This window comes from Felis catus, chromosome D4 (genome assembly GCF_018350175.1).
Source record: "Felis catus isolate Fca126 chromosome D4, F.catus_Fca126_mat1.0, whole genome shotgun sequence".
Lineage (NCBI taxonomy): Eukaryota > Metazoa > Chordata > Mammalia > Carnivora > Felidae > Felis > Felis catus.
The window spans coordinates 85,252,993-85,280,431 of NC_058380.1; the positions used below are offsets into that span (position 1 = coordinate 85,252,993).

A 27,439-nucleotide genomic window follows, 5' to 3' on the forward strand; every position below is an offset into this window, starting at 1 on the left:
GCCGCAGCCCGGCTCCGGGGCTGACAAGCAGGTGACAGAGGAGCCGGCGCGCGTGGCTGCGAGTGCCCGGGAGAACGCGGCGCGGACTGCAGCCGCCCGGGCCCGCCCGCACGACGCCGGGGCCCGGGGCCAGCGCGTCGGCGCTCCACGCTCGCCGGGGGCGGCCGGCGGCCCCAGCCGCAGCCCCAACCCCGCGGGGGCCGCGCCTCCCCGGCTCCGGGGCCGCGGCGGCGGCGGCGAGCGGGCAGGCGGGCGGGCCGGCGAGCACCCTGGCCGGCGGGGCCCGCGGCGCGCCCCGCGTCCCATGGATATAGCAACAGGTCCCGAGTCGCTGGAGAGGTGCTTCCCCCGCGGGCAGACGGACTGCGCCAAGATGCTGGACGGCATCAAGATGGAGGAGCACGCCCTGCGCCCCGGGCCCGCCACTCTGGGGGTGCTGCTGGGTGAGTGCGGGGTCAGAACGCCCGAGTGGTCATGGGCAGGGGACAGGGGCATCCTCCCGAGGTGGACACAGGCGTCTAGACCAACGGAATAAGGAAATGTTTTGCAGGACATGGGGGTGCGGGGGACACAGACTAGACTCCTGCAGTGATCGCTAGAGGGGCAACAGGCACCCCTAAACAGGCATGCTGGAGGGACAGAGATTTGCAGGAGCACCACCTAGGAGGAGGGAGGCCAGGACAGCTCCAGCTGCCACCCGCCATCCTCACTGGGCCTTGGTGCTGGAGCTGCCACTCCCGAGGGGGCAGGAGGCGGTCGGCAAGGGTGATGGAAGACCCAAGTAGTCACCTTAGCAAGCTTGGGAGTGGTGCCAGGCTGCTTGATGGAAGGCGCCTCTAAAAGAAAAATGTCCCTTGGGCCACCTGGGTTTTGGGGAGATTAGGGGCAGAAGACCATGAATGCCACCGTGGGGCGTGTCAGCCAGCAAGCGCCCCAACCTCACTTCGCCTGCCTCGGTCCCAGCCGGCTACCCCGCGCCTTGCCGGGTTCTCGTATGTAGTAACACCAAGCGCTGGATCTCCGGAGGAAGGGAGAGTTGCAGCGCCGAGCCAAGGCTCGAGACCCGCGGCCTCTCCGCGAGGGAGTCCGCGGGCTGGGACGAACCAGCGGAGGCTGCCCGGCCCCCGGTGCGGCGGCCGGGGGAGCGCAGGCGGCGGGCGGCGCTCCCGGGTTGCCTTCGCGCTTGGGGCCCTGGCTGTGGGCACCGCGCGGCCGGGACGCCAGGCTGGTCGGCGCTGACGGCCCGGCTCTTGCCCTGTGCGCTGCAGGCTCCGACTGCCCGCATCCCGCCGTCTGCGAGGGCTGCCAGCGGCCCATCTCCGACCGCTTCCTGATGCGAGTCAACGAATCGTCCTGGCACGAGGAGTGTTTGCAGTGCGCGGCGTGTCAGCAAGCCCTCACCACCAGCTGCTACTTCCGGGATCGGAAACTGTACTGCAAACAAGACTACCAACAGTAAGCGCCTCTCGTCCTCCTCCTTCCCCGCCGCCGCCCGGCACTCGAGCCCGGCCGCCCCCACTGCCAGGCCAGGCCCGTGTCAGCCCAACTGGTGGCTCTGCGCGCCGCTGGGCCCGTCAGCTCCGAGGGCTGCGCAGGCTGCGCGTCTCCCGGCAGGGACGAACGGTCCCAGCCTGGCCGCCACTGGTGGGGTGGCCGGGAGCTTGCGGCGGTCCCTAGTTGCCATCTTTTGTCCGGAAACCTGTACTGGTTGGGGTACAGGACAAGGCCCTTGGGCAACTAGGGGATACCATCCCTCCGTCCAGGGACAGGCCCTGACCCCACCAAGGCCTAAATTGGGGACCAAGAATTGATTTCCAAACGAAAACAGTGCTTTAAGGAGCCAGGCCTTGGCGGTATGCTTCCCAAAAGTAGGGTTTTATGGGGGGTTCGGATTCCTGGAGCAAGCAAGTGGAGTTGGGAAGGGGGGGTGCTGAACTCCCCGAGCAGCTGGGGATGCCTCCTTCCTACCTTGCTGCCTGTTGTACTTTTAGTCCCTGATAGAAAAGGGTGTCCATTCTCTTCAAACCGTTCCATGCGGGAAATTTTCACTTAAAATTCCTGCTGGCTGAAGAAGCTGTCTGGGAAGGGGACCTCAAGAGGTGGCAAACCACAATCTGGGGCTCCTGGAAGGTCGGGGACGGGGCGGGGGGGGGGGCAGATGGTGAAGGACTGCCCAAGTCAGCCTTCCCCAGCAGGCCTTCTTTCTTGCAGAGTGTTTGTGTTGGAGAAGGGGGTGGTCTGCTCTGCCCTGGCATAGCCTAAGCCTCGGGGTTGAGTCCAGAGACTATGGGTTGAGCCCTACCTACTGACTTGTTTTTAGCTGAGACTATGGATTTGGCTTGCAAGGTGCTGGGACAGTTAAGAGTAAAAGCAGGCTTTTTCTTTTGACCCTCTGGTTTTTGTGCCTGGCAGTGTGATTAGGAGGGAGGCAGAGAGGAGCAACAGACGAAAAGGGGGTGTGGGGATCCCCAGGGAGGCATTGTGGAGACCAGTGTGGGTGCCTTCGAGAACTTTCTAGTGAGACCTGGAAGACCCTTTTAGATGGGCGTGCAGGGTGGGTAGGCTCTCAGATGGTTCGGGGCTCAGAAGGGGCTGTGTGTGCCCAAGCTTCCAGGAAAAGGTTAGGCTAACCAATGCCTGTGATGATTGCAGCCTCCCTAGCTGCCCAAGGACTGTTCCTAATTCCAGGCCCCGATGGGGAAGTGGAGCGGCTGGGGTGCCCCTTCTCCATCTCTCTAGCTGCTTGGCTGAGACCTAGAAATGGAGGGCTGCAAGCCAGAGCCCTGAAGAAGGTATTAGGTTCTTACTCTGAAAGGTTCTGGCTGAGTCCCACGGCAGTGCCTAACCTGGCTGTGCTCCCCTGGTCTGGAGGTCCAAGAGGACCTGCTCTTTGCACCTTGCTCTTCTTGTCCACTGGGGGCTCTGCCGACAGGAATTGGGGTACATTTCAGAGAGGCAACTTTTTTTGCTGATCCCAGAGTCCAGCCGAGACCTCTCTCTCTGTCTGGAGCACCCCAAATCAGGCACATTGCCGTTGGTCGAGTTTGTGCTGTGCCTGGACTGATAGGATTCCAGTTCCAGGAGAAAGTGTGGCCGCCAGTCAGCTCTACCACAGGCAGGCATAGACCAGCACAAATAAAATGGGGAAAGTAGTTTGAGGTGGATATGGTTGGGGGCTTTGGTCTGGGCGAGGGGCAGGGCTCACCAGCCTCCAGCCTACCTGTGTCCTGCTGGCCTGCACCTCTTCCTACCTGACCCTTAGCTCAGCTGTGGCAGTGCTTCTTCCAGCTCCGCCACCGGCCTGGATGACTCAACATGTGGGGGCAGGAGGCCGAGGAAGCTGGAAATGGCCCTCCAAGGCATTTGTGCAGATTTGGGGGATTTTTTTTTTTTTTTAAACATACTGGAAGGACCCTTTCCAGCCTCTTATACATATCTGCCAGGTCTCTTCCGCTCCCCCTCAATCCTTTATGGAGCTTGTGTTTAAAACAAGGAGATGATGCCCCCTGGTTTTTCGGAGCACAGAACTCTAAAGTCACAAGATTTGAGCAGGATGTTCCCTTAGAGCAGAGCGGTCCACCTCCTAATTTTACAAAACAATTAAACAGTTGCAATGGCTTTGTTGAAAGTATATTTGTTTAAAAAAGAAACAAGGCGCCGTAGAGCTGGATGCTTCAATGCAGTCGGGATGTGTTTGCGGGGGAATTTTGGTGCTGGGCGAACCGCAGGTCCGGAGTTCCGAGCCTGGGTCCAGCTAGGCGGCAGCCTCCAGGCGGGCATTATTCACGCCCCTCACGGTGCCCTCCTCCTCCTTCGCCCCCTCTTTCTTCCAATAAGGCCAATTAGGTATCTGCACTAGGCCGGCCAGTTGGGGGCTGAGGAGGGGTTGTTATCAAGACAATCCCGTGGACAAATACCCCGGGCGGGTCTCGCCTCAGCGTTTCTCAGGGAGAGCCAGTGCAGCGAGGCAGGCAGGGGCTCACTGGGGAAGCGATGTTCTTTGCACAATAAAAGTGTGTTTCACGATTTATTTTTTTCCTTTGAGGATCGCAGATGCGTATTTATTGCATCTGTGCGTAAATGCTTTTAAGACGAGAATCCAGGCAAGGGGGCGCAGAAACGTGCCTTCTCGATTTTGTGCAGCCTGTGTGTCAGCGGTATAGGGAAATTAACACACCATCCCCCGCCCCCCAGTAACTTTTGAAAAATATGTCCTCGCCCGGTGAGGAGCTGCGGGGTTCGGTCATAGAAAGAGGTTGCTATTTTTATTAAGCGTTTCTTCTTCCTTTCGATTTGTTTTCAAGATCCGGGACACCCAGAAGCGCAACGTTATTTTACGCACCACGGGGGTGATTAATTGACGTTCGGGCACATTTAATACTATTTGCTAAAATGCACCCGCACGTCCTGGACGGATGCAACAGAGCGCGCGGGCCACGGCATTTGGGCAATTTCACGCGTAACTCGAAAAGTTTACTTTTTCTCCGTACGTGTTTTCTGGAGGGCTCTTTCCTTAAAAAGGGGGGGGGGGGGCCGTCGGATCGTTTTGCGCCCGAGGCTCTGGCCCCTCGGCAGCCGGAGCTCCTTCTCCGACAGAAAACCAGGTTAGAAGCCGGGAGGAAACGGGGCCTCCAAACGCAAAATCACGGACACCTCTCTCTCCTTCCTCCTCCTGAGAACACATGAAAAAAAAAATTTTTTTTTTAATGACAACATAATGCCCCCCCCCGCGCCCCATTTTTTTTTTTCTTGGTGGCTTTGGCCAAGTAGAATTATGTAAGTCCCCTTTCTTGCCGTCTGTCGCTCGTCTGGAAAGCGTTTCTATCCTGAGGAGGTGGCGAATTCCTGGAGGAGGCTGCGGAAGGGGGGAGGGTCGGTGGGAGAGTCCAAAAATCTGTCACAAAATGGAGTCTAATCGCTTGTAAGACAGCTCCCAGGCCGGGCGACCCGAGATTCGTTGGTGTGCGAGCGGGAGCCTGCGCGCGCCGGAGGACGCGGCGCTCCTGCTCGGGCCACGCTCCCACCTCGGCGTCCTGGGCTGGCGGCGCCCTTCCGCCGGCCGGGCCTGCCCGGGCGGCCTCGCCTCTCGGCACGCAGAGTTACAGGGCTCCGCTGAGCCTGCGAGGGTCCCCTTGGGCTCCCCTGCCCAGGTAGGATGCGCCCACCCGCGGAAGGGGGAGCAGCGAGACTTGGAGTTTCAGAAAAAACTGAGTCCTGGGGTGGGTTGTTCTGTTTTGTTTTGTTTTTTGGTAAATCCACCCCAGCTGGCTGCAGCTCCAGTGGCCCAACCTGGCTCTTCCCAGCGCATTCCTCCCCTTGGAAGTGTTTACACCGGGAAAGGCCTTCCAGGGAGGCTCACCTCTCCTCAGAGCCCCAGCACTGGCACAGTAGGGGTGTGGCACAGCCCAGGGAGAGCAAAGTCAGGCTCCAGCCTTTTCTGCCTGCTCTTTCTCCCAGCTTGGAAGGACTCCTATAGGCCTTACTGCGGGGTGCCAGTTACCAGCAGCACCTCCTCTACCAGTAGGCATCCCAGCTGGCATGGCCCCCGTGCATCTTACCCGGAGCGGCAGACATCCCGGCCCACACCCTGAGGTAGAGGGCCCGTCCTGGAAATGGGTCTGCTCGGAAGGCAAAGCCAGCGCTTTGCCGTATAAAAAGGCCTCCGTAGTGTCCTTCTGGGGCTTCAAGGGCCGAAGGGCTCACCGTGTCAGCCCGAGTGTGGGGACCCTCTGGCCCTTGGGAAGGCACCCCCCACTTAACCCCCCCCCCCCCGCCAGCACCCTGATTGCAGGTAGAAGAGTAAGCAAAGGGCTTCCTGAAGCTGCGGTCATCTGCTGCTGAACGGAGGCATTATTCATAGCTGACTCCTGGCTCACCCTGTATTCCCCAGGCTCTGGGCTAACGCAGCCTAATTTATTTGCAGGATTTTTCTTGAGTAGGAGAAGAAGGCTGTGAGGATTTCCTCTGGGGTATGTGACTGTCGACCCTCAGCTCCCTCCCGTCCTGCCCCTTGGAGCCAGGCTTAGGGCCACACAGTCCTGGCATCTACCTGAGCCGCTTCTGTAAAATGGGGACATACCCACCTGGGAGAAAGGATTCTAATAAGGATTCGAGATAACATGCCCCAAAGGACCTGGCATCTTGCCTGGCATGTTGTTAAGACTCTGGAAATTATTGTTGTCGCTATTATCACCATCAGTGTGGCAAGAATGTCTTGTCGCCGAAGACATACCAAACTGCCTCTGTGTTCCATGCCAGAGAAAGGTGCAGCTGGCATGGTAGGCTTGCCGAGAACCTCTCTGTGCGGGGAAGATGAGGAGCACCCCTGGGAAAATTGCTCCCTTTGCCTGAGTGGGGCACTGTGAGGGCCAACACTCCTTCAGTGATGAAAAGAACTCTAGGTTCTGAGACAGAACTGGATTCACCTCCCAGCCCCACCATTCAGCAGCCGTGTGATCTTAACCAAGTGACAACCTGTCTCTGAGCCCCAGGTTCTCCATCAGCAAATTAGGAGTGATGATACAACATCCCGGGGTGGTTGGAAGGATAGCACGAGGTATCTGGTGAGGCTGCAGTAAGTGTTCCAGACTCCATGGGATCCAGTATCGTCCTCACGACCTCCAGAGAGGCAGAAAAACTGATTGTAGAGGTCAGAACAAATGCCACCTGTGCATGATCGGGAAGGGCAGGTATCAGGATGAGCCTGGTGTTCTGGCCTGTTTCTCTTTGGGGCAGGGGTGCGTGAGAGGGAGTGGAAGTTGGTCCAGAGCGAAGATCTTTCCACTGGGGAGCAACTGGAATCTCTAGAGTCTGAGTACAGCTTGGAAAATCCTACACAGAAGTATAATTTCATATTTGGAAAACCCTTCGTGCTTACTGTTTTTTTGTGATTCAAATGGCGGCGGGGGGGGGGTGCTGACATCTCTGAGGATGAGGGGGAGATTCAGAAGGCAGGGCGGGGGGGGGGGGGGGGGACGTGAGGGGAAGAGATCTAGGGATCTGTACCTTTCTCAGAAGATGAGGTTTAAAAGGTAGAGAAACACCAGCTCAGGTGGTCAGAAGGATCCTCCAGCCCACAGAGGTCTGTTCTGTCCATGATGGGCTGGCAGTTCTTGCCCAGGGAATTTCCTCTGTCCTGTGGCCATGAGGGTTTTAAAACAGAATGGGCGGGGGGGGGGGGGGGGGAATCCCAGTCCTACTTTGGCATTAGTTAGGCTGAGGACTGGAGGATACACTCAGCGACATGAGTTATAACTTCCAATTCGTTGGACACCGCAATCAGGCCTCAGCTTCAAGGGAGGGAGGAAGAAAGGGATGGTCCACTCATCCAAGGAGCCCGTGTGAGCTGTCAGTCAGTTGGGGGTGCAGGAGGACCCAAAACTCTCGGCTTTCTGGCTGACCCAGCCCTCTCCATCTCCCAGATTCTGTGCTGATGGCAGCAGAGAGCAAAACCAAAATTATATATATTTATTGCTACTGCAGTCAGAAGTGGGGAGGCGGTGGTAGTGAGGGGAGGGTAAGGCTGAAAACCATATTTGAAAAAGTTGATTCACGAAGGCAGAGGAAGCAAAGTGGCAGACGTTTGCCATTTCATCGACCGGCTGGTGTTCTCCATTCATGTCATAAATGTCTCCTGTCATTTGAAGCCAAAAGCAACATGATTTGGTTCCCCGGTGGCCTATAGGGTTTTTCTCTTTTTTTTGCAGTAAATGTTTATTTGTTAATAATATACTTTAAACAGCCTAGCCTTGACCTCAAGTCTCCCGAAGCATCCATCTTCTCTCAGAAAAATCTTTCAAGGTTTGTGTAATTTTGGGGGGAAGGTGTAACTGACGGGGCAGTGAAGGGCCTGTGTTTGCTTTAACTACTGCTGCCTTGTGGAGTAGTGGGGTATAAGGGGCCACTGTGCTCCGAATGGCAACTTTCTTGGGTTTCAGGCCTGGCTGACAGCACTTCCTCACTGCCCTTTACCTTTGCTTCGCCTGATCAGAACAAATAAATTTCTGCGAGGGCCCTTCCTTTGTTATTCCCGGGGCAATATTGTATCCATTTCTGTTGGCTTCTTGACTGGCAGTCACTGGACCTGCCCTGTCAACCCTGGGGCCCTGAAGGGGGGTTGTGGGGAGTACAGGGGTCCGGGGGATATGTGAGTACATGGGGCGGGGGTGGGGGGTGGGGGGGGGCTTTGTCTCCATCGGGAGCCTGGCTCAGACTGGCCCCGGACCGAGTGTGCTGGCTGATGGCAGAGCACCTGGCTGGCCCTGCACTTGGTGAACTGGGGGAAGTGTTGCTGAAGGAAAAACCTAGTTCCTGGAGTTTGGTTCCAGAAGAAACAAAGATGTTTGCTTCCTGGCGGCCCGTGCTTAAGAGGTTTCCCTGGGAACTGTGAGGTGGCTGCCAGCCGGGGAGGGTTCTGAGGGCTGCTGGGAGCAACAGAGGTGCCCACCGGGGCTGGCAGGCGTGAGGAGACCCCCGAGCTGCCAGCTAGATGCAGAAGGCTGAGATAGCATGCTGGACCGCCGGATGCCCAGGATTCCCCTTACCCCAACCCCCGGGCACCTCTGTTGGGTGCTGGCGAAGCAGTGACGGGAGAGAAGCAGGAGCCGTGGGTCAGGACAAGCTGGGTGTGACTGCTCTTCCCCCTTCTCCCACCTCCTGGTTTCCTCCGGGACTCCGTGACTGTTGTCATGTGATTCCTGAATCGCCATAGTTACGGGGCTGTCGGGGTCTGGGCGCCCGCCCAGGCCTGGAGCTGCCCGAGCCTGTGGAGATGGAGAGGACCAAGGTGCTCTGGGAGCCACCTCCTGAGAATGGAGAGCCTCCTGGGTGGGGCACATTTTCTCACACTTTCTCAAAGGAAAGTACAAAATTGCAAGTCCAGGTCGGGGATCCAGAATGTCTCTGTGACATTGGTTCTTGTGACACAAGCCAAAGACCTTTAGGTAAGGCTCTTCTTGAGCCTCAGTTTCCTCCTCTGTGAAACAGGGGTGATAATTACAATCTCACAGGATAAAGGGAATCAACCTCTGGGGATAAAGTGAAACAAACCCAAAGGTGCCAGCCTGCATTGGGCACTCAGTCAATGTATATTTCCTTCCTGCCTGCCTGCCTGCCTGCCTGGGAAGTGAGCTGGAGACGCCCTGCCTGGCAGGAATGCATTGTCTGCCTTTCAGAGCAGGCCCAGAGAGTGTAGCCTCCTAAACAGGCCTCCCAGAGTGGCCTAGCCCACCCTCCTCCTGCTCCTTACCCAGGTCTGTGGCCTGTGGTTTGAATTTTTCCCTTGAAAAGGTAATGGGACAGGTCTGGCTGTCAGAAACTGGTCCTTGGAGGCAGGCAGGCAGGCAGGCAGGCAGGCAGCAGCCTCTGGATGGCTCCCCATTGCTACTGAGGCACACAGGTCCTCCTGCCTCTAGCCAGCCTACTCTTGAACATGGCCAGTGTAGCTGTGAACTCCCAGGAGCAGAGCCTTCTTGACCTCAGAGGGGCAGGCTGAAGTAGTACATCTAGAAAGAAAAGGAACGGACATTTCTTGAGTGCTGCGATGTGTACTGACCTTTATTGCTCTAGGTCCCTGGACAGGTGAGAAAACCGAGGTGGAGAGAGTTGTAACTTCTCTCAGGTCCAGAGTTTCTCTGTAGCACAATTTTCCCAGGTGGGTCTAACTCCCAAAACTGATGGCATCCCTAAGTCCTCAAGTTCTACTCTCCCTGAAGCCCCAGATTCTGCTCTGGGCAACTGTGATTCTCCTTAGAGCACCCAGCCTGAAAGGTGTGGGGGTGGGGGCGGTTACTGCCGCAGGGTTGGAAGGGCTTGGGGTTGGGGGTCACTGCCCTCTTCGCACTAGAATGTCCGTGTAGGGCCAGCCCTTGCCAGAGAAGGAAAAAGGTTAGAATAACTGCCTTTCCCCGGTGGTGAGCTTCCTTCCCCGCCAGAGGCGCGCACGGGCGGGGCGGCTTCCCGAGGTCTCCACCCGTGCCCTCCTCCAGGCCCACCTCTTGGAGGGTTCCTGCCCCTCGTTCTTCTCATTCCCCAAGTCGGGCAGCGCGGTGCACAAGCTCCTAGGCTCTGGGGCTCCTCAGCTGAGCCGCGGGCGCCAGCAGCGGTTGATGAATTTCGGTGTCACCAGGGGTTTAGCCCGGATTTGGGAACCGCGCGCTCTAATACGCGCACACGGTCCTGCCCTTTCTAAAGCGCAGCCCTTTCACCCAGCCGCTGATTTATGAAGGAATCCGATCCTGGGACGGGCTGGGCTGGAGCCGGGAACCCGGGCCCCTGCTGCAACCTTCGGACTCCTTCGTGTTTCGGGGGCCCTTGGTGGCTCCCGGTGCTTTCCTAGGCTGGACTTGGGGCGCCGTGCCGGGTGGGGTCTTCCACAACCCAGGAGGAGCGAGTCCTCTCGGAGCCACTTAAACCCGCAGGAAGGGAGAGAGGCCGGTGGAGAGAGTTTGCATTTTCTTTCGGATTTGAGCAAAGCCCTCGCCCCTCCCCAAGCCCTCCCGCCGACCCCCTCGGGCAGGCCCAAAAGCAGCGGGTTCGGGAGGTTTGTTTATCGAGAGCACAGAAAATTGAAAAAAGAATCTAAGACCTTTCTCCCGCCTGAGAAATGTGCAAAGTCCCTCAGCTCCTGGAGGCAGCGAGGCGACCCCAAACGCAGAGTTCCCGATACAGACGCTCCGGCCGAGCCCAGCCCCCTCCCTCCTGCGCCCTGGCCTTCGTGCGCGGCGGGAGGGCAGAGGTTTTTCAGATTTGGTTTGTAGGGGGGAAATGTGGTTGTATCAATCCACAAATATTTACTCTTAACAGACTTGTATCTGTGGAGATTTCGAACAAAGACAGTTTAGGGGGATTACAAAAACCCTAAACCCCGTTTTTCTCTCGGACTTGGTGCTTTAAATGCCAATTACAGGCGAGCCATATCCAACAGCAACGGGAAGAGGGGGGAAGGGTCGGGAGGGGTTGGGGGGTGAGTCCAGCCATTAAATGTAACTTTTCATTATGAAAAGGATTTCTCTGGTTTTATCTTCTAATAAGATTATGTCACGAACACAAGTACCTAGGTTGGTGCTGAGTGACAGGGCTCTGTCTGTTTAATCAGAGGCTGCGCCGCTCTAACCGCGGGGCCCTTTGTCCGACGGAGTGAACGACGGAAACTTGCCGTCCTAATCCCCTTATTCATGTCAAGCAGAGAAAAGAAGCCGAGCACCTTACAACCGTGTGCCCTCCACCCCTTCCGAGGGCTGCGGGAGGAGGGGAGCTCCGGCCTGTCGCCCCTGGGGCGACTTTCGTTTCCGAGGGCGCTTGGGTCTCCCGAGCCGGCCAGGCGTTGCAATAGGGGTGGGGGAAGGGGTTGCTTTTTGGGAGCCTCAATTGTCAGCTTCTGGAAAATGGGGGCAACGGCGCCACGACCAGAAGATGCCGATTGGGAGGGGGGGGACTTTTTGCCTCCACTGACGGAAAGCACGGGCCACTCTGTCCCCTCTTCCCAGGAAAGGTGGCGCTGGGGGGTGCACACCCACCATCCCCATGAAAGCGGGATTGACAAGAAGGGAGAGGCCGAATGGAGATGCCAGGCTGGGGTCCTGCGCGGGGCGGATTTCGTTGGATCCCTGGGACTGATGTCGAGACGCTCTTACTCCTGCGAGAGTATCCGGGGTTGACCATTCCCGGCTGCTCGCTCGGCCCCTTTCTTCTGAGGGCGAATTCCTTTGTTCGACCCCCGCGGAAACCCGCTTCTCCGCCGGGCCCGTGGCGCCTTTATTCTCGCCACCGCTGCTGCCGCCACCCCTGTCCCACAGCGTACAGACCTTTCCTGTGCCCCCCACCCCCACCCCCGGCCGCACAGACCCAGTCGGGTGTGCCGACCGGGCCCCCTCGACGTCTCTGCCTTGCCCCGACCGGGCTGCCTGCTCCGACAACTAGAACTCCAGTCCGCACAGCGGGCGCCACGGGGCGCGGACTTTAGCCGCCGGCATCCACCTCCGGGCACAGTCGGAAGCTGTGGGCGTCGGAGAAACGGCCCGGGCGTGGTTCCGGGTCGCTGCACCGGCTGAAAAAACCAAAAGCAAAACCAACACCCAGCAAACGAAACCTGTGTGCTCCCGGGGCTCCGCTCTGCACCCCTCCAGAGGACCAGGCCGGCTACCTCCTGGCCAGTTTTCTAGCATCTCAGATCGAAGGCCCCAGAGTCAATGGAGCTGGAGAGGAGACTTTGGAGGAATTTGTCTCTAACATACCCAGCTCCTTGGCCTCCTTTTAAAGCTCTTAGTCTGTGCTCTGGGGCAGTCACGCAAGGACCCCAGTGTGCCCTGGGAGCTCTCTGGAGACGCCTGACTGCTCACAGTCTCCTCCCTCCCGAGCCCAGGCTCCGGTGCGGGAGGATCGGGCTGAAAGCAGGGTGTCACCTCGTAAAAGCGACAGGCAAGGGCTGTTTTATGGGGAGGGAGAAGGGGCAGGAAGTGATGCTTCCATCTCTGGCCGCGCAGGGATGGAGAGCCACGAAGGAGAGAGTAGTATCTGGGCGGGGGACCAAGGGGACAGGGCAGGGTCAGAGACAGTCGGGTCTGTGACCATTAAGCATGGGGACTGACAGACCCGGGAGCTGGGACCTCACCTCCTGAGGGTTCCCTCCCGAAGCCCTCTCTGCAGTCCCGTGCTCAGCCATCAGCTCCGGCCCTTCCTCCCGAGCTGGGGCGGGGGAGACACTTTCTCCCTCGAAACACTTGATACCAACTTTGGTTTTTTGGCAAGAAAAATAAGCCTTGTTTGGAAAGGGGGGGTGGTCGAGCGAGCGAGGGAAGGAGCGAGCCGGCGGCAGAGCAAACTTTGCGGATTAGGTTTCAGCGCCTCCACCCCACCCCCAGCCCCTCGGCGGTGATTTGTGTGCGGGGGTCTGTGACCCTACGAGGCATCAAACGGCCCGCGGGAACCGGCCGAGTTCAGAGGGACAGTGGGCAGAGGGGCGGCCTAAGACAACGCAGATGGTTCATATCAGCCCGGCCTGGCCGAGCCCTGGGCCCGCCGGCCTGGGCTGCTAGGCAGGGAAGACGCCTGGGGTATTCCGGGGAGACCAGTGCCTGAGCTTTAACAGGGGGCCAGAAACGCGGCAGTCAATGCTCAGCCGATCCCAGCTGAAAGGAGGTGAGGGGCCGGTGACAGAGTTCCTCCACTAGGTGGTCCTGACCCCACCCAGCTTAGGAGGAGCCTGACCCTCCGTGCCTACCCTGAGTAGCCTCTGGTCCAGAAGGGAGACCCTCCAGCCTCTGCCCTGCAGGCAGCTGGGGCTCAGCCAGGTCATAGTACCCCTCTTCCAGGGACCCCTAGTGACCTTCTTCTCAGGGATGCGCCCTACCCCTAGCCTGCCTGCTGTAAGGGAAGTGGGAGACCCCTACCTCCCTCTTACATTCATTCATTCATTCATTCATTCATTCATTCATTCATTCTCCCACTGTGGTAGAATGCCCTTCCCTTCTCCGCCCACTTGAGCCCTTCGGCCTGGCCTGGCCAACTCTGAGGGACTCCTTTCTCCCTCCTAGCCCCAGGGGAAAGCTAAGAAGGAGGCTCACTCCTACTTAACCCAGGGCCCTGCTTGGTCAGGCTGGGAGGGGCTCTTGTGTCTGAGACTGCTGCCCCCTCTCCCCCGAGAGGTGGAGACTGGCTGGCTGTCGACACAAACAGGCCCAGGCTTCCCTGCCCTGTTTCAAGGGTCTGGCTTTCTCTGCCACCTCCAAGAGCCCTCCTCAGTGACCACAGAGTGGGCGCACCAGGAACATACCCACCACCCATACCTTGCACGGCTTTAGCATGTGCCAGACGAAGAGCTCTTCAGGATCCTTGTAGAAAGGGGAAAACTGAGGCCCAGGTGTGGCTAGTATTTGCCTCAAAGCTCACACAGTTGTGGCACAATGGGGGACGGGAACCCCAGTCTGCCCACTGCCAAGTTAGGGGGTCTGTGTGGCAACTCCACAATTCTTTGTAGAACCCTCTGCCAGACCCTGGCTTTGCCACTGGCTTACTCTTTTTTCCCTAGTCTGAGGTCACTGGGAGGGGAAGGCCCTTCAACCCTGGTTCCTGAGGGGGGTAACAGGCATGTCTCCATGATGGAATGAGTTGGGAAGCTTTCTGGATAGCAGAATTTGGGAATTTTATCTTCTAAATTGGGACATGCAGGGACAAGAGCCAGGTGAGCACAGTGCCACATCTCACCATCCATTCCTCTGTCCTTCTAGTGTCTGACTTCCAGACACCCTGGGCTCAGCCCTTCCTCTCTAAAGTGGGTCACGGGGAGGCCAGCAGCCTGGCCAGGGCCAGAGAGGGCCAGTGGGCTGCCAGGACCCCTCGGGGTTCTGTCTCCCAGGGTCCCTGCCTCAGGGGAGCAACTGGCTGGGTCATCTGTACACGGAAGACACATCTGTACTGCACATGTTGGAGGCTGAGCAGAGGACATGTGGTTTGGGATGTGTTATCTTAATCATATTTATTAGCCAATCCTGAAATTTAAAAAAAAAAAAAAAAAAAAGAGTTTGATATTGTCAACATTGGGAAAAGATCCCCAAATCGACACGGCGACAGACCAGCAGAGGCTGCCAGCCACAGCCAGGTTTCTTTCAGCTGGGATCAGGACACAGCTTTGGAAGTTCTTTGGGTTGTTCTCGTGTGATGGAATCTCTGTGCTGTGAAACAACACTTACTGCTTTCATTTTCCCAAGCAGAGATCTGAAGCAAAATTAATTACCCCGCCTTGACTGATAGTTGCTCTGTTGGAGTATGGTTCTAATCCTTATTAACATTCTCTAAAGTCAGGCATGAAATATGACTTTTACACCACACTCTTTGGCATATGTTTTTCTTTTCCAGGATATTTTTCAGGCTATCTCCAAGCCTCACTGCTGTTCATTATTTTTGCCATAGGTCTAAAAGTTGCCAGCCCCAAAGCCGGTCCCGCACAGAGCACAGCCAAGGGGGTAGGGAGAGGGAGCGACATCTCTACTCGACTGGCTTCTGATCATTGAGCTTTGAATGTTTTCCTCCATCATGTTTTTTATTAAAAACTCCAGCATATTTACGCTTGATGGTGTCTTCAATTAGGTTAAAAAAAAAAAAAAAGTAGGGGGTTCCCCTTTCTATAGCAGTATGTAAAGAAAATAGTTGTTATGACCGCAAAATTACCGTCCAAAGCTGGTTCTAGTAAAGCTGGCCCTGCTTTGACAAGCCCAGCAGGCTGGAAGCTTTTTTCTGAGTGTTCCAGCTGCTGGGGAAACAGACCAGAGAGGAAGCCCACAGAAGCCTCCGTTCTGCAGGATACTCGGGCGGCCTCGCAGGAGCTGACACTTCCCGAGTTTCTGAGCTGCAGAAGGGGGCCCGGCTGCAGGGGGCTTGCTGATGGGCAGGCCTGGCCCAGAGAGCACACAACAGCAGCAGCGGCAATAATAACCACAGCTGATGCTCGTTGAGTGCTCAGGGTTTGTCAGGCACCGCTGTAAGCACTTCACAATTTTTTTTAATGTTTTTTTTTTTAATGTTTATTTATTTTTGAGAGGGAGAGGCAGAGCGCAAGAGGTAGAGGGGCAGAGAGAGGGAGACACAGAATCCGAAGCAGGCTCCACACCGTCAGCACAGAGCCCGATGCCGGGCTCGAACCCACCAACCCAGAGATCTTGACCTGAGCAGAAGTCGGATGCTTAACCGACTTGAGCCACCCAGGCATCCCCAGCACTTCACAGGTTTTAAAGGCGCTGTGACATGGATGTTGTGATCATTTACTTAGATGAGAAGCAGAGGCACAGAGAAGTTGAGTGACTTGCCCAAGGGCACACAGCTAGTAAGTGGAACCAGAGTTGGGGCCCAGGCATTCTGTCAGGAGAGAACTTCCAGCAATCCTTTAAGAGGGCAGATTTTAGCCCCTTTCTGGGTTCGGGGTCTTGTGGTGGCCAGGCACCAGAGCTGAATGTTATTTGTTGAATGAATGCCTCATAATTCATGGCCAGTGTTTATTGCACACTGCCTATGGGTTTGATGGGAATTATCTCATTGAATTTTCTCACTGCCCTGGGGCAGGCATTATTAGTATCATTTCCCATTTTGCAGCATTGAAACTTGACCTGAGACGTGCCCTGATTTCCCCAAGGTCACATAGCTTAAGATAGCAATGATAAGAGCTACCATCTATTGGGCACATGTTTGGCTAGGCTCGGGGCTCAGCCCTTGGCACTCCAGATCGCAGTGAGTGCTCCCAAAAGGACCATTGTTTACCTAGGTTTCCAGGTGACAGAACTGGGGCTCAGAGAGGTAAAGCCACACACCCAGAGTCACACAGCTAGTGGGGGAAGCTGCTCCAGCACGGAGCTGTCATCTGTAGGTGGGAAGGCTTGTCCTCTTGAGGACTTCTCGGCCTCAGCCTGGGAGCGGGGGTGGTGGTGGGGAGCACCTGAACCATGCCATCACCTTCTCCGTGGCTCTCGCTTGGGCCGAACAACGAACAACTATCCTGACATCAGGTGGGCATACTGTGGCATTGAGGGGATGAGTGTGCCTGTGGCTACTTGGCACGATGCAGCCTCCCCTCCTAACCCTGTTTTATAGGTAGGGAAACCAAAGCACAGAGAACTTAACTGACTTGCCCTGGGTCACACAGCTAGCGAGCGGCTGGTGGGAATCACGCTCAGGTGTTCTGGCTTTGGGGTGTTGTTTCTCAGACTGAATCATCATCTCTATCGTCAGCATTGTCAGCATCATGCATGACCGTCCCCAAGTGCCTTCTGAGTGCTTTGCAAATACACAGTGACAGCAGGGAAGTTCAGAGAGGGAACGAGATTCCCCCCGCCCCCAATTGCATACTGCTGGTATGTGTCCTACTCAGGACAGGGCACAGGGAAGCAGACCCAACCCGTAGACGGGAGTTCACCAGCCCTCACGGGGCCACCTTTACCCCTGCCCTGCGGGTACAGCAGCTCAGGGCAGGCGCTGTCTGCCCTTTGAAGGGGACAGCGCCTCAGTGTGTCACTTTGAACTGCAAAGGGGCCTGTGGTGAGGGCTTGGCCCCCTCCCACAGGCCCCTGCCCGCCCACCCGTCCAGGTCTGGTTCCAGTCGGCAGGCCTGGAGCCGGAGGGGCGGGCAGGGCGGCGGCCCCCCTGTGGGATGTCAGCCTGATAAGTGAGCAGCGGCAGACCCCTGAAGGAGGATGGAGCTGGCCGCCCACTGGTCCTGCCGTCCCACGTGGCAAGAGTTCAGGCCCGTCACCAAAGTGCCAGCCTCCCACAGACATGCCCTCGTGGCTGCAGAGAAACATCTCCCTGAATGTGGAAGATTTAAATTAAAATAACAGTAATGATAGCAATGATAGTAATAACAAGAACTTGTAAATGGAAACAACTTGCCCTGGGGCGTAGGGAGTACCATGGAACCAAGCCTGTGCTCTACTTGGTGAGTGCTCATGGCAGGGGGTCACGAGGGGTGTTGGGTAAGAGACTGGTGCATCTCTGAGCAGCTAATTACCAGAAACCCAGCTGGGGAACTTGGAGTTGCTCAGCCAGGTCCTGGCTGAGCTGGGCTAGGAAAGGGTAGGCCCACCCTGTCCTCAGAGAGCCCCTGGGCGAAGCAGGTGGGGGGAGGGGGCACAGTTAAATAGAAATCAAGCCGGCTCAATCCCCATGCCTGGAATATGCTGACCTCTTTTCTGATTTTGTGGCCCAAGAACTGATCGCTTGGGAGGCCAAGATTCTTACCCAGGTAGACAGAGAAAAGATGCCGGTGCTTTGGAACCTCAGGGTTCAGAGTTTGATCTGGCTGTGTGACCCTGGGTTTGATGCTTTACCTCTCTGTGCCACACTTCTCTCAAAGGCTGTTAAAGACCAACAACAGCCTCAGGGCAATGATGGAATTGAAAAGAGAAAGCAGATGCAATGTCTTCAGATTAGGTATTTGGTTCTTGCTGATGTTGTTGTGGATGCTCCCGTAGTCCTTTGTGTTGGGCCTGAGCCTGTGTCTGGCTTTGGTTACATGTGCCAGGCAGAACCTTTGCTAGAGTTCTGTGTTTGAGCCATGCCTTGGCCAGGACAGGGCATGATACCTCATAGGTGCTTGCTTAGTATTGAAAGAAAAGTGTAGAGAAATAGCTGAGGGGCTCAACTGGCTGGGCTAGACACCAGGTTCAGCCTCTGTCTAGCTGGGCAACCCTTTGCAAGTTCCTCGGCCTCTCTGAGCCTCTGTTCCCTCATTGGTAAAACAGAGGTACTCAAAGAACCTAGCTTCTAGGGTTGTCCTGAGGATTAAATGAAACAGTGCATGAACAAGGGCCATACCAGTCGCTGTGAGCTGTTGTTGGCGGGAAGGGCAGTGGGTAGGGATCTGGTTAATAACACAGAACAGCAAGAATCTGTGCTGGGTTTCCCCGGGCAGGTGTCTGTGAGATGGGAGGTGGGAGCTGAGAGGATTTGGGAGGGCATTCCAGGTAGGGGCACAGGAAGCAGGAATATTAGGGGTTAAATTGGTGGGCTGAGAAAGTGGGCTGGGACAGTGATTCTGGCTGGAGAGGCTGCCTAGGGGCTGCTGGGATACAGGGTTGCAGAGGGGGGGCAGGGGCTGGTAGCTATGCAACAGGGTTTGGCTTTTATCCTGTGGGCAGAAGGGAGCCATCGAAGATTATTGTACAGGTGGGTGACAGGACAGGAGAGGCACTTTATGGAACTGAAAGTGGCAGCACATGTGTGGGATTGGGGACTGGAGACTGGCAGGAGGGTCCTCCTGCTGCCTCCTCAGAGGTGAGGGCAGTGGAGGGGCTGGGAGGGGACAGGCTCAAGGCAATGTCAGGAAGCAGTTCTCTGAGCGTTGAGGGGAGGGGATGGGGCAAAGGGAGAGTCCAAGAGACCTGGGGATTGGAGCTGGGGTGACTGGCTAAGGCCTTGGGGTCCTGAGCACTCTGGGCTGGTCCCAGCAAAGGTGATCCCCTTGGCTGGATGGTTGACAGGTCTCGTTTCATGGGCATGAGACCTGTGCAGTCCCAGAGGACTGCACACTCAGGAGGGCCCTGTGCTTCGTTTAATACTCTGCTGTTGCCCTCTTGAAATTCTTAATACGGTCTGAACAAGTACCCTGCATTTTCATTTTGTGCTGGGCCCTGCAAATCATGTAGCCATCTCCAGTCCCTGAGTCTCTGGCTCTGGGCCTGGGCTTGGAATGGAGGCCTGGGTGCCTTAAGCTAGAACCAGGCCTGCTGGGCTAAGGAGACCTCCCCCCTCTACCATTGGCCTGAGGCTTGTTCTCAAATGGCTTCTTTCTCCTGGCTCTCAGCTTGGCCTTCCAGGGCTTCCTCAGTCAGGCCCTGCCTCCTTGTCCTCTGCGCTCAGACGCTAGCTCATCTGCTGTTCCCCACACGCTCAGACATTTGTCCACGTCTGGGTCTTATTCAGGCCGTGGCAGTTGTGCAGGATGTATTCGCAGGATGCCATCATCCTTTCTTCTGGAAAAGTCTTCTTCCTCTGAAGTTTGGCGTAAGAGTCGTCAGTTTCATGAAATCTCTCTGGTTCTGTATTCCCCCACTACACACCCCTCCCAGCCTGAGTCTGTCTTGCAATGCTTATTAAACATGCAGATTCCTAGCTCTGTGGAAGGACTCAAACTCTTAGGGTGAAGCCTATGAATCCTCATTCCTAGCTGCCCCCCTCCAGGGGTATCTGTGTACACTGAGGTCTGAGAACTTCTGCCCAAGGTACACCCAGGACTGGAACAGGCCCTCGTACTTGATCGGTGCTCGGCATGCACGTACTGAATGAATGAATGAGCTGTGGTTGTCTGTCTGTCGGTCTTGACGCACACAGCCTTCTGCAGCCTGGCACTTTGTCTGGCATGGAGTGGCATCAGGGGGAGGGGGGGAGGCTACTGGATGGATGGCAGGATTACAGCATGCGTGGACTGTGGCTGGGCCAGGATTCTTCACTCCCTGAACCCCCAGGATGTAGGGGTTGGGCTGTCTACGATGGGGGCCAGAATGAGGGATGGGGGGCAAAATTAGTACCCTCTGGGAGGCAGGAAGTGGGCAAAGGTCGTGGGGGTCCACCGGCACATTTTCCCTCCAGCGCTTTCCCTCGTTCCCTCTCCTCCTAAAGGGCTGCCTGCTCCCAATGTGGTCCTCCCTGCACACAATTACAACAGCATGATGGAAGTAAAGGGTTTTATTTTTTCTTTGTACTGTGTAGGCACTGAGTTAAGGACTGGAATGATCTCATTAAGCCCATACAAGTCGGCCAGGCAGGCTCTGTTATTATCCCCGTTTCAGAGATGTGGAAAGTGAGGCACAGAAAGGGAAATCAGCTGTCCAAGGTCACATAGCTTAGCTCGACCACTCCACTCCCTGGCCTCCGAGATGCTTATCCTCCCGTGGCTCCTGCTCACAGTGCCGCAGGTAAGTAAGTGTTCAATATGTGCTGAAGGCAGGGAGGGAGGGAAGAAGGAAGCCCAGCCCACCCATGCAACCAGAAGGACCCCTTCTCCAAGCAGTGTTGGGCTGCCACTGAGAGGCCAAAGTGGACAGGACTGTCACAGCCCTGTGTGTCTGGGGATGAAGAGCAGACAGGGGACCAGAGGAGAAGCTGCTGACCCTGGCAGAATGGACTGTGAAGGGGCATCCAGAAAGTTCCATGGTGGAGTCCAGGAATGCCTCCTTGCCCAGTGGTGATGGAGTTCTGTCGAGAAGCCTAGATGAGCCAGTCTCCGAAGGTGGCGTTCCAGAGTTATGTGTGGAGCCCCCTGCATGTTGGGTCCTGTGCGGGCATTAGGGAGGCCTGGGGAACAAGGTGGATTGGGCCTTACCCTTGGAGCTCATGATGAAGGGGGCAGGCGGTGTGGAGGAGACGCAACCACATGGGCCCCGGGGTGCTGAGCTGCATGGGGTCTAGCCAAGGGAAGACATGCCAGGAGCAGGCACCTAGTAGGGGCTCAGGGACTATCCCCATCACAATCTCCAGTTGCCTACCTACTGTAGCAGTCCCTTGTTCATCAGCACCCCAGAGTGCGGGCTCATCCCACCCTAATGCCATGTCTGTGAGCTGCTGTCTTGGATGAGTCCCTTGACCTCTCTGATTCTCAGTTTCCTCATCTGTAAAATGGGTACAACTATTTCTCCTCTCCAGGTCATTGGAAGGATTACCGGTAGGAGGGTGTAAAGCATTTAGCACAAAGCTCGTTGCTCAGAATACAGAGAGAAAGCAAGGGAAAGAAATGTGTCCTATACGGCTATCGTTACTGTAGCGGTCATTAGTATTTTTGTTATTGAAAAGAATTCTAACAGAATAAACCCTAGGAAGGCCAGTCGACCCCCTCTGGGCCTCCACAGCCTGACTTGCCCCCTTCTCTCCCCTCTCACCCACGTCCTTGGAGCCAGCCCCCACCTCTGCCCCCTCCTCCATCCACTTTACAGGGAGCAGGGAACGGAGGTGATGCAGCTGGTCCTATCTTGCTGGAGCTCTAGCCTCACAGTGAACAGAAGCAGGGAAAGGCAGGAGTGGTGAGGATAATCCTGTGGGTGGAGGGCTGTGATGGAGGGAAGAGTCTTCGGGAGGGCTTCCTGGAGGAAGGGGTAATGAAGGCTGCCTGGGAAGGCAGAAAAGCTTCCACCAGGTAGGGGATGTTTGGACAGAGTTGGGGAAGGTGAGACCAGGAGGGTGTAGACTAGGCCCAGAGACATGGAAGACAGTGGCCTGCTCAGAGGAACAGTATTCCCTCCCCTCCCAGCTCTGGCCCCGTCTCTACTCTCCTCAGGTCACTGCAGTTCAGCAGACTTATTCAGAGTCCTGGCACCTGCTACGTGCCAGGCTCTGGCTAAGCTTGTCACACGCACCACACCGTGTGAAGCCCCATGACAAGCCTGAGAGGTAGACGTGATTATCATTCCCATTTACAGGTAACGAGACTGAGGCTCAGAAGTGGGAGGCAACTTGCCCAAGGCCACACAGCACATCACAGCCAGGTCTGACTGTAGCCCCGGCCCCTCTCCAGTGCCCCCACACTCCCCTTCCAGGCAACTGCTTGTCACCCACTAGCCCATTGCCCACATGTCACATGGGGAGCGGGCAGAGCATCCTGGGGCTCACACACAGGCAAGAGGGATGGACTGCTGGGGCCTGGGGAGACTGGGCACGCGTACAAAGAGGAGGTGGGCATGAGAAGATTTTGAAAACCATTTGTAATGGGAGGAGATGCTGTGGCCAGGATGCTCCAGGCTTAGAGGCTGACGAGCCCAGCGGTCCTAGTGATTCTCTACACGTGACTGGTGACAAAACGCAGTCACGCCCATGACCTTGGAGGTTCAAAGGAATAAGTGTGTGATTCAGAGGCTGGTGGTCCCAAACTTGCTTCTGTCACTTTCTGCCACTTAACCTCGATTTCTTCACCTATAAATTGCGCGGCCTAAAAACCCAAATCAAGATTGCCAGCAAATGAAGAAATGGAAGCTGCCATTTGTTATTTTTGCTATCACTGTTATTAAAGTCTAATGAGATTGTGTCTGAGGACACTGGAGCACAGAGAGGCTCCTCTGAGGTCACTCAGCTGGGAAGTGGCAGGTTTAGACTCAGGCCCCACTGCTCAGGGGCTGAATCATTTGGTGTCGTGGGCTGCGGCCTCCTAGGGGAAAGGAGGGGAGAGCCCGAGGCCTGATCTGAACCCAGGGAGTCTGAGCCAGAGCCTGCCCTGTGGGCTGCCAGCTCTTCAATGGTGGACGGTGGGGGCAGCCTGATGACGGCCGCAGGAGTCTCTGGGTGTCCTTCTTGCCAGCACTTTCTCTAGCACTCCTTTCACCCCCCAGCCCTTCTCAGGCCTCGGTCTCACATAGAAGCTAGGATCACACTTGGGGGTTCCTCCCTTCTTTCTGGTGTTTGCTGTGAGACCACTGTGTCCTTGTCTCAGGTACTAAGGACACAAGTCAGACAAGCCCTGTCCCCAAAGCGCTCAGTGTCCAGAGAGGCATGTGCCTGGCAGTATTTGGTAAAGGCTCTGATGGAGGAAGCATGGAGCATGGTAGACCCCAGGAACGGGGCCCCTCTCCCAGACTGAGTGGCATGGAGGAGGACTTCCTGGAGGAAGAGCTGTCCATGCTGAGGACAGAGGGATTATCCCGGTGAAAAGGGAGCGGAGCAGCTTTTGGGCAGAGGGACCGGCATGTGCAAGGCCTGGAAGTGGGCCGTGGGGGGGGGGGGGTGCGAGGAGAGGTCAGATCATACAGGGCCTTGAAGGCTGTGCTGGGGAGTCTGGCCTTTATTCTAGAGGCCACTGGAAGCCATGGAAAGATTCTAAGGAGGAGACTGTTAAGGTCAGTTTCGAGCATGAAATTCACTTAGCTGGGCAGATTGCAGGGGAAGCAGGACAGGACCAGAGAGGAAGGGGTCCTGCAAGGCCATGTTGAGGTGTGTGCATCCGAGGGCAGATATCTATAAGTACATGCGTATCGGGGGTGGGTGTCAACAGACTTGAGCTCTGTGAGGGCCCAGCCAATGTGGGGACTCGGTGAATATGTATGGGTCTCATGTCAGTGCTCACCAGGCGTCCACGTCTGTGTCTCTGTGTGAGCACGTGAGCACGCATCTTTGTGTGTGTCCATCAGTGATGGTGCTGTGTCCCTATGTGCCTCTGTGTTTTCAAGGGTGTGTGTGTGTGTGTGTGTGTGTGTGTGTGTATGCGCGCACGTGTGCACACGCGTGCACACGGCAAGGTACGAGATGACAGCTCTCTGTCCACAGCTGTGCTGCCCAGGAGAAGCCCAGGGAGCCTTGGGCAAGAGGGCAGGAAGCCGCTGGCCTCAGCTGGACCAGCCCAATCTGGTGTAGATACCACCTGGTCCTGACACCCCATCCACAGCCGGAGGCTGCCATCTCCGCCTCTGCCTAGCTTTCGTGCCATGCTGTCAGGGGGTTATCACTGCTGTAAATCGTCCCCAACACTTTAATCGCCGCGGTACCTGCCCAGCTCACTGCGGCTGAGCTGATGGCAGGCGGGTGGTCGGCACAGCGCTGTGGAACAGGCAGCATCTGGAGAGGCAGGTTTGGCGCCTCCTTGGGGGACCATGGCTCATCCTCGTGCATTTGAATGCCAGTGCAGACGTTAGAGGGCTGGTGGTGGGGAGGGACGGTGCCTGTGTCCGTGCGTGTGTCCCTGCATGTGCTGCTGCGTGCCTGGGCGTGCTGCACTGTGGGTGCGTCTTTGTCCACGCAGCGTCCCCCTGTGCCTAAGACAGAGTGCACCTGCTTGTCAGTGAGTTTGTGTCTCGGCGCACACGCATGTTTGTACCTGTCTGCCTGGATCTGTGCGTGTCAGCGTGGGAAGGCATGCTGCGTGTGTGTGGACATGGGGTTGGGTAGGACGAGTGGAGCTGCACACGGCTCTCCCTGGACTGTGACGTCTGTGGCCACAGCTCCAAGAACCCAGCAGGAATTTCCTCTCACCTTTCGTGGAGGGGTAGATGGAGGGTGGGGTGGCATGGAGGATGGCTGCTCTGGGGTGGGGCGGCAGCAGGCAGGCCAGCCCCCTCCCCATTCTCTCTCAGAGGTAGGAGCAGGCGACAGCTGCTCCCCTCCCCTCCCTGTCCCTCCCTTCCCCTCTTCCCTTCTCTCCCCCCTCCTCTTCCTCCTCTCTGTCTTCCAAGGTGCTGGGCCCGGGCTTAGTTTTAAGGCCAAAGGTGTGTATACTTGGGATGCTGTCCCCCCCAGCTTGCATCCAGACCCTGGGAGGAGACAGACACTCCCCCTCCTCTTCCGTGACCGCTACGAAGGGGGTCTACTTCGGGCCTGTGGTCCAGGAGCCTCACCAGGGTGCCCAGGCTGGGGTCTCAGGGCCTGAAAGCTCACGGAGAGGGGCCAAGAGGGCACATTGCTGGGTCAGGGGGCAGGTTCCTGGAAGCCCGAGGAGGCCACAGCCCAGGTGAGCCCCTGCTGGTGTCCCTGGCAGGTGGGTCAGGACAGGTGTGCTCCAGTGGGTGTGCCCCGGCTGGTACGACCTCACAGGTGTGCCCCAACCCACAGCCCCCAACAGGTGTGCCAGTTTTTCTGGGAGGAATGAACAGAGCTGGCTCGCTGGGCCCAACGGGGGTGAGTGGCTGGGCCTCCAGGGTTTCTGAGGGCTCCCTGCAGACTGCACTCACCCCCCAGCCCGGAGGCCAGTGCCCTCCCGCCACCACTGCTGCCCTGCCAGGGGGCCCTGCCACCCTGGGGAGCTGACCTTGACCCCACCTGGCCCCCTACGTCCCAGCTTGGGGGCTCACAAAGAGAGAGGAGGGAAGAGAAAAATCGCAGAGATTTGTCTTGTCTCGGGCTGACAGCGGAGCGAGTGATTGCCAGGCCCGCTTGGCAGTTTTTAATCATTTTATCTCTGTTCTCGGCTCTCCGGGGAGACAGCCAGTGCTTAGCAGTCTGCTCAGAAAGACCTCGGGGCGCGTGGCGCAGCGGCGGCTCCGAGCTCCCATTATTAGCTGTGCTCTTCGGAGCGCGCTCCGATCTCTCCCGGGGGAGCCGGTGAAAAATTAACACGGGCCGGCGGCGCGGGCGCCCGATGTAACTGTAATTACTCCATTGATATTCCTCACACAATAGTGCTGTCATCAGTCATTTACATAAACTTTCTCTCGCAAAGACGGGCGGAGGTGCCTAATCCTATTGGGTGCTTCCACTGCATGCATTATACATGGCAGCGGGGCTCCTAGGTGAGGAGGGAGGGGAGGGAAGGGAGGGGAAGAGGTGGGAAGGAGAACTGGAGAGGAAAGGAATGGGGGGGGGGGCAAGGAAAGGAGCTTAGGGATGAGCAGGGGGCCAGCTGGGTGGGGCAAGGGACCAGAGCCAGCAGCTACCCTGCATAGAGTGAGATACCCATGGGCTGGGGTTGCACTGAATGGGGGCCAGCCTGCCCCTCCATCATTGTCATCATCGTCCTGGGGCAGGTGAGCCTGATGCCTGATCCTTGCGGGGAGGGGGGGGGGGTTGTGGGGTGGGCGGGGGCCTCCAACAAAGCCTTGCCCCCCTCCCCCTGCTTAGGGACCATTCCTGGCCCCTTTACCCACCCACCAGGCCAGGCCCTAGCCCCACCGGGCATCTGGGCTCTGGCTGGAGGCTCTTCAGCTGTTAAGGAGTTAAAACCTCCCTGGAAATTACCCCCGTAATGACCTAATTAAAGACTTCAGGGCCACCTACTCCAGGGTGAAAGCTAATAACACCCGCCCAACAATAATAACCCAGTGGAGCCCCCCTGTTATTGCGGCAGCCTTGTCCCCCCCATTCCCACCACCCTTGCCTGACCCTCTCCTCTGGTCCTGCCTATGCAAGCTGTCGGTGGCTGGGGAGGGCCAGGGACTGAGCCCCCAGCTGGGCAGAGAAGGGCTCAGGATGGGACCAAGGGGAGAGGCCTGGGATAGTCAAATTTCCGTTGCTGAATATTTAATGAAGCCTGCACGGTTTATTTGGTTGGCCTGTCGATTTTTATTCCTCTGTCAATAGCTTCTCATATGTAGGGCTGTGATGATCTTTAGCAGGGCCTCTCCAGGGACGGCTGCCACTAAATGCAATTATGGATTTTATACCTCAATGTGTTTGATATTTCCACTGATCTAATTTGCAGCCTGGTAGTTTATTGTTTGGCATTTTAATGGCGTTCAAATGCTATGGGAAATTTGATTTCTTTTTATAATTCCTCCTTAACGCAGTTAATGTGGGTGGTGGGATGGCCCAGATTTTAGAACCCAATGTATAGAAAGAAGAAGGGAGGAAAAAGAACACACCCTTGTACAAATTTAAGGAGATGTCCATTGAAGGGAGATCTTCCTCTGAGCTGTGGAGCCCAGGTGCCTGCCTTCCCGCCTCCGGGTTGGGGTAGGAGCTAGGGCCGAGGTGTGGGGAAGCCGATTGTGGGAGCCTGGGCACTAGGCAGAGAAGCCAGCAGACAGTCCTTTCCTCCCACAGTCTTGAGCTCTGTGGCCTGTAGGCCTTGTCACAGGACGTCTTCAAGTGGCTTTTAGGTCACTGCCCTGTCCTGTTTTGAGCAGCTGCAGAATCAGGGAGGCCAGCATTTGCACTGCCACTGGGTTTCGTTGCCTGCATCTGAGGGCAGGGGCCACATCAGTTTTGGGCCTTTGAGACCGGGGGTGACATGCCTGTCATCTGTGACAAGTCCTTGTGGGGCCTCCGCCGCATTCACCAAACGTGTCCACTCTCAGGTCGGGGATGTCCCCACTGCTCCTCTGCCTGTACCTCTCCTGCCCTTTCTGGCCTACTTGGAAAGCCTAAGTGTGGGGGCATGACCAGGACAGGCCTTGGCTGCTCTGTATCCCAGACCTGGATTTCTAGAGGCTGCGCTGGTGCTTTTCTAGGCTACACTAGAGCAGAGAGGGAGCCAAAGTCCACAGAGCAAGGTGGAGGTCCCCCACCTCCTTAGGGCAGCTCCGCCGAGCTGGGCCACCTTCTTCCCTGA

The 27,439-nt window shown here is 56.8% G+C and overlaps 1 protein-coding gene and 1 long non-coding RNA gene across 3 annotated transcripts in view; both read left to right on the forward strand.

Annotated features, from left to right (window-relative positions):
• The first annotated feature begins 235 nt into the window (after positions 1 to 235).
• Positions 236 to 27,439, forward strand: part of LMX1B (LIM homeobox transcription factor 1 beta) — an 80,122-nt gene continuing 52,918 nt past the window's right edge. The window contains exons 1-2 of one of the 2 annotated variants that reach the window (XM_003995881.5): positions 236 to 443; positions 1,269 to 1,455. In XM_003995881.5, coding sequence (XP_003995930.1) covers positions 305 to 443; positions 1,269 to 1,455 — 326 coding nt within the window. In that variant the 5' untranslated portion in view covers positions 236 to 304. The remainder of the gene's footprint in view (positions 444 to 1,268; positions 1,456 to 27,439) is intronic. The other variant, XM_003995882.5, reaches the window with a different exon arrangement.
• LOC109493976 lies at positions 2,184 to 6,865 on the forward strand. The gene is made up of 2 exons (XR_002148512.3): positions 2,184 to 5,150; positions 5,924 to 6,865. It is a non-coding gene; the product is annotated as an uncharacterized LOC109493976 (long non-coding RNA).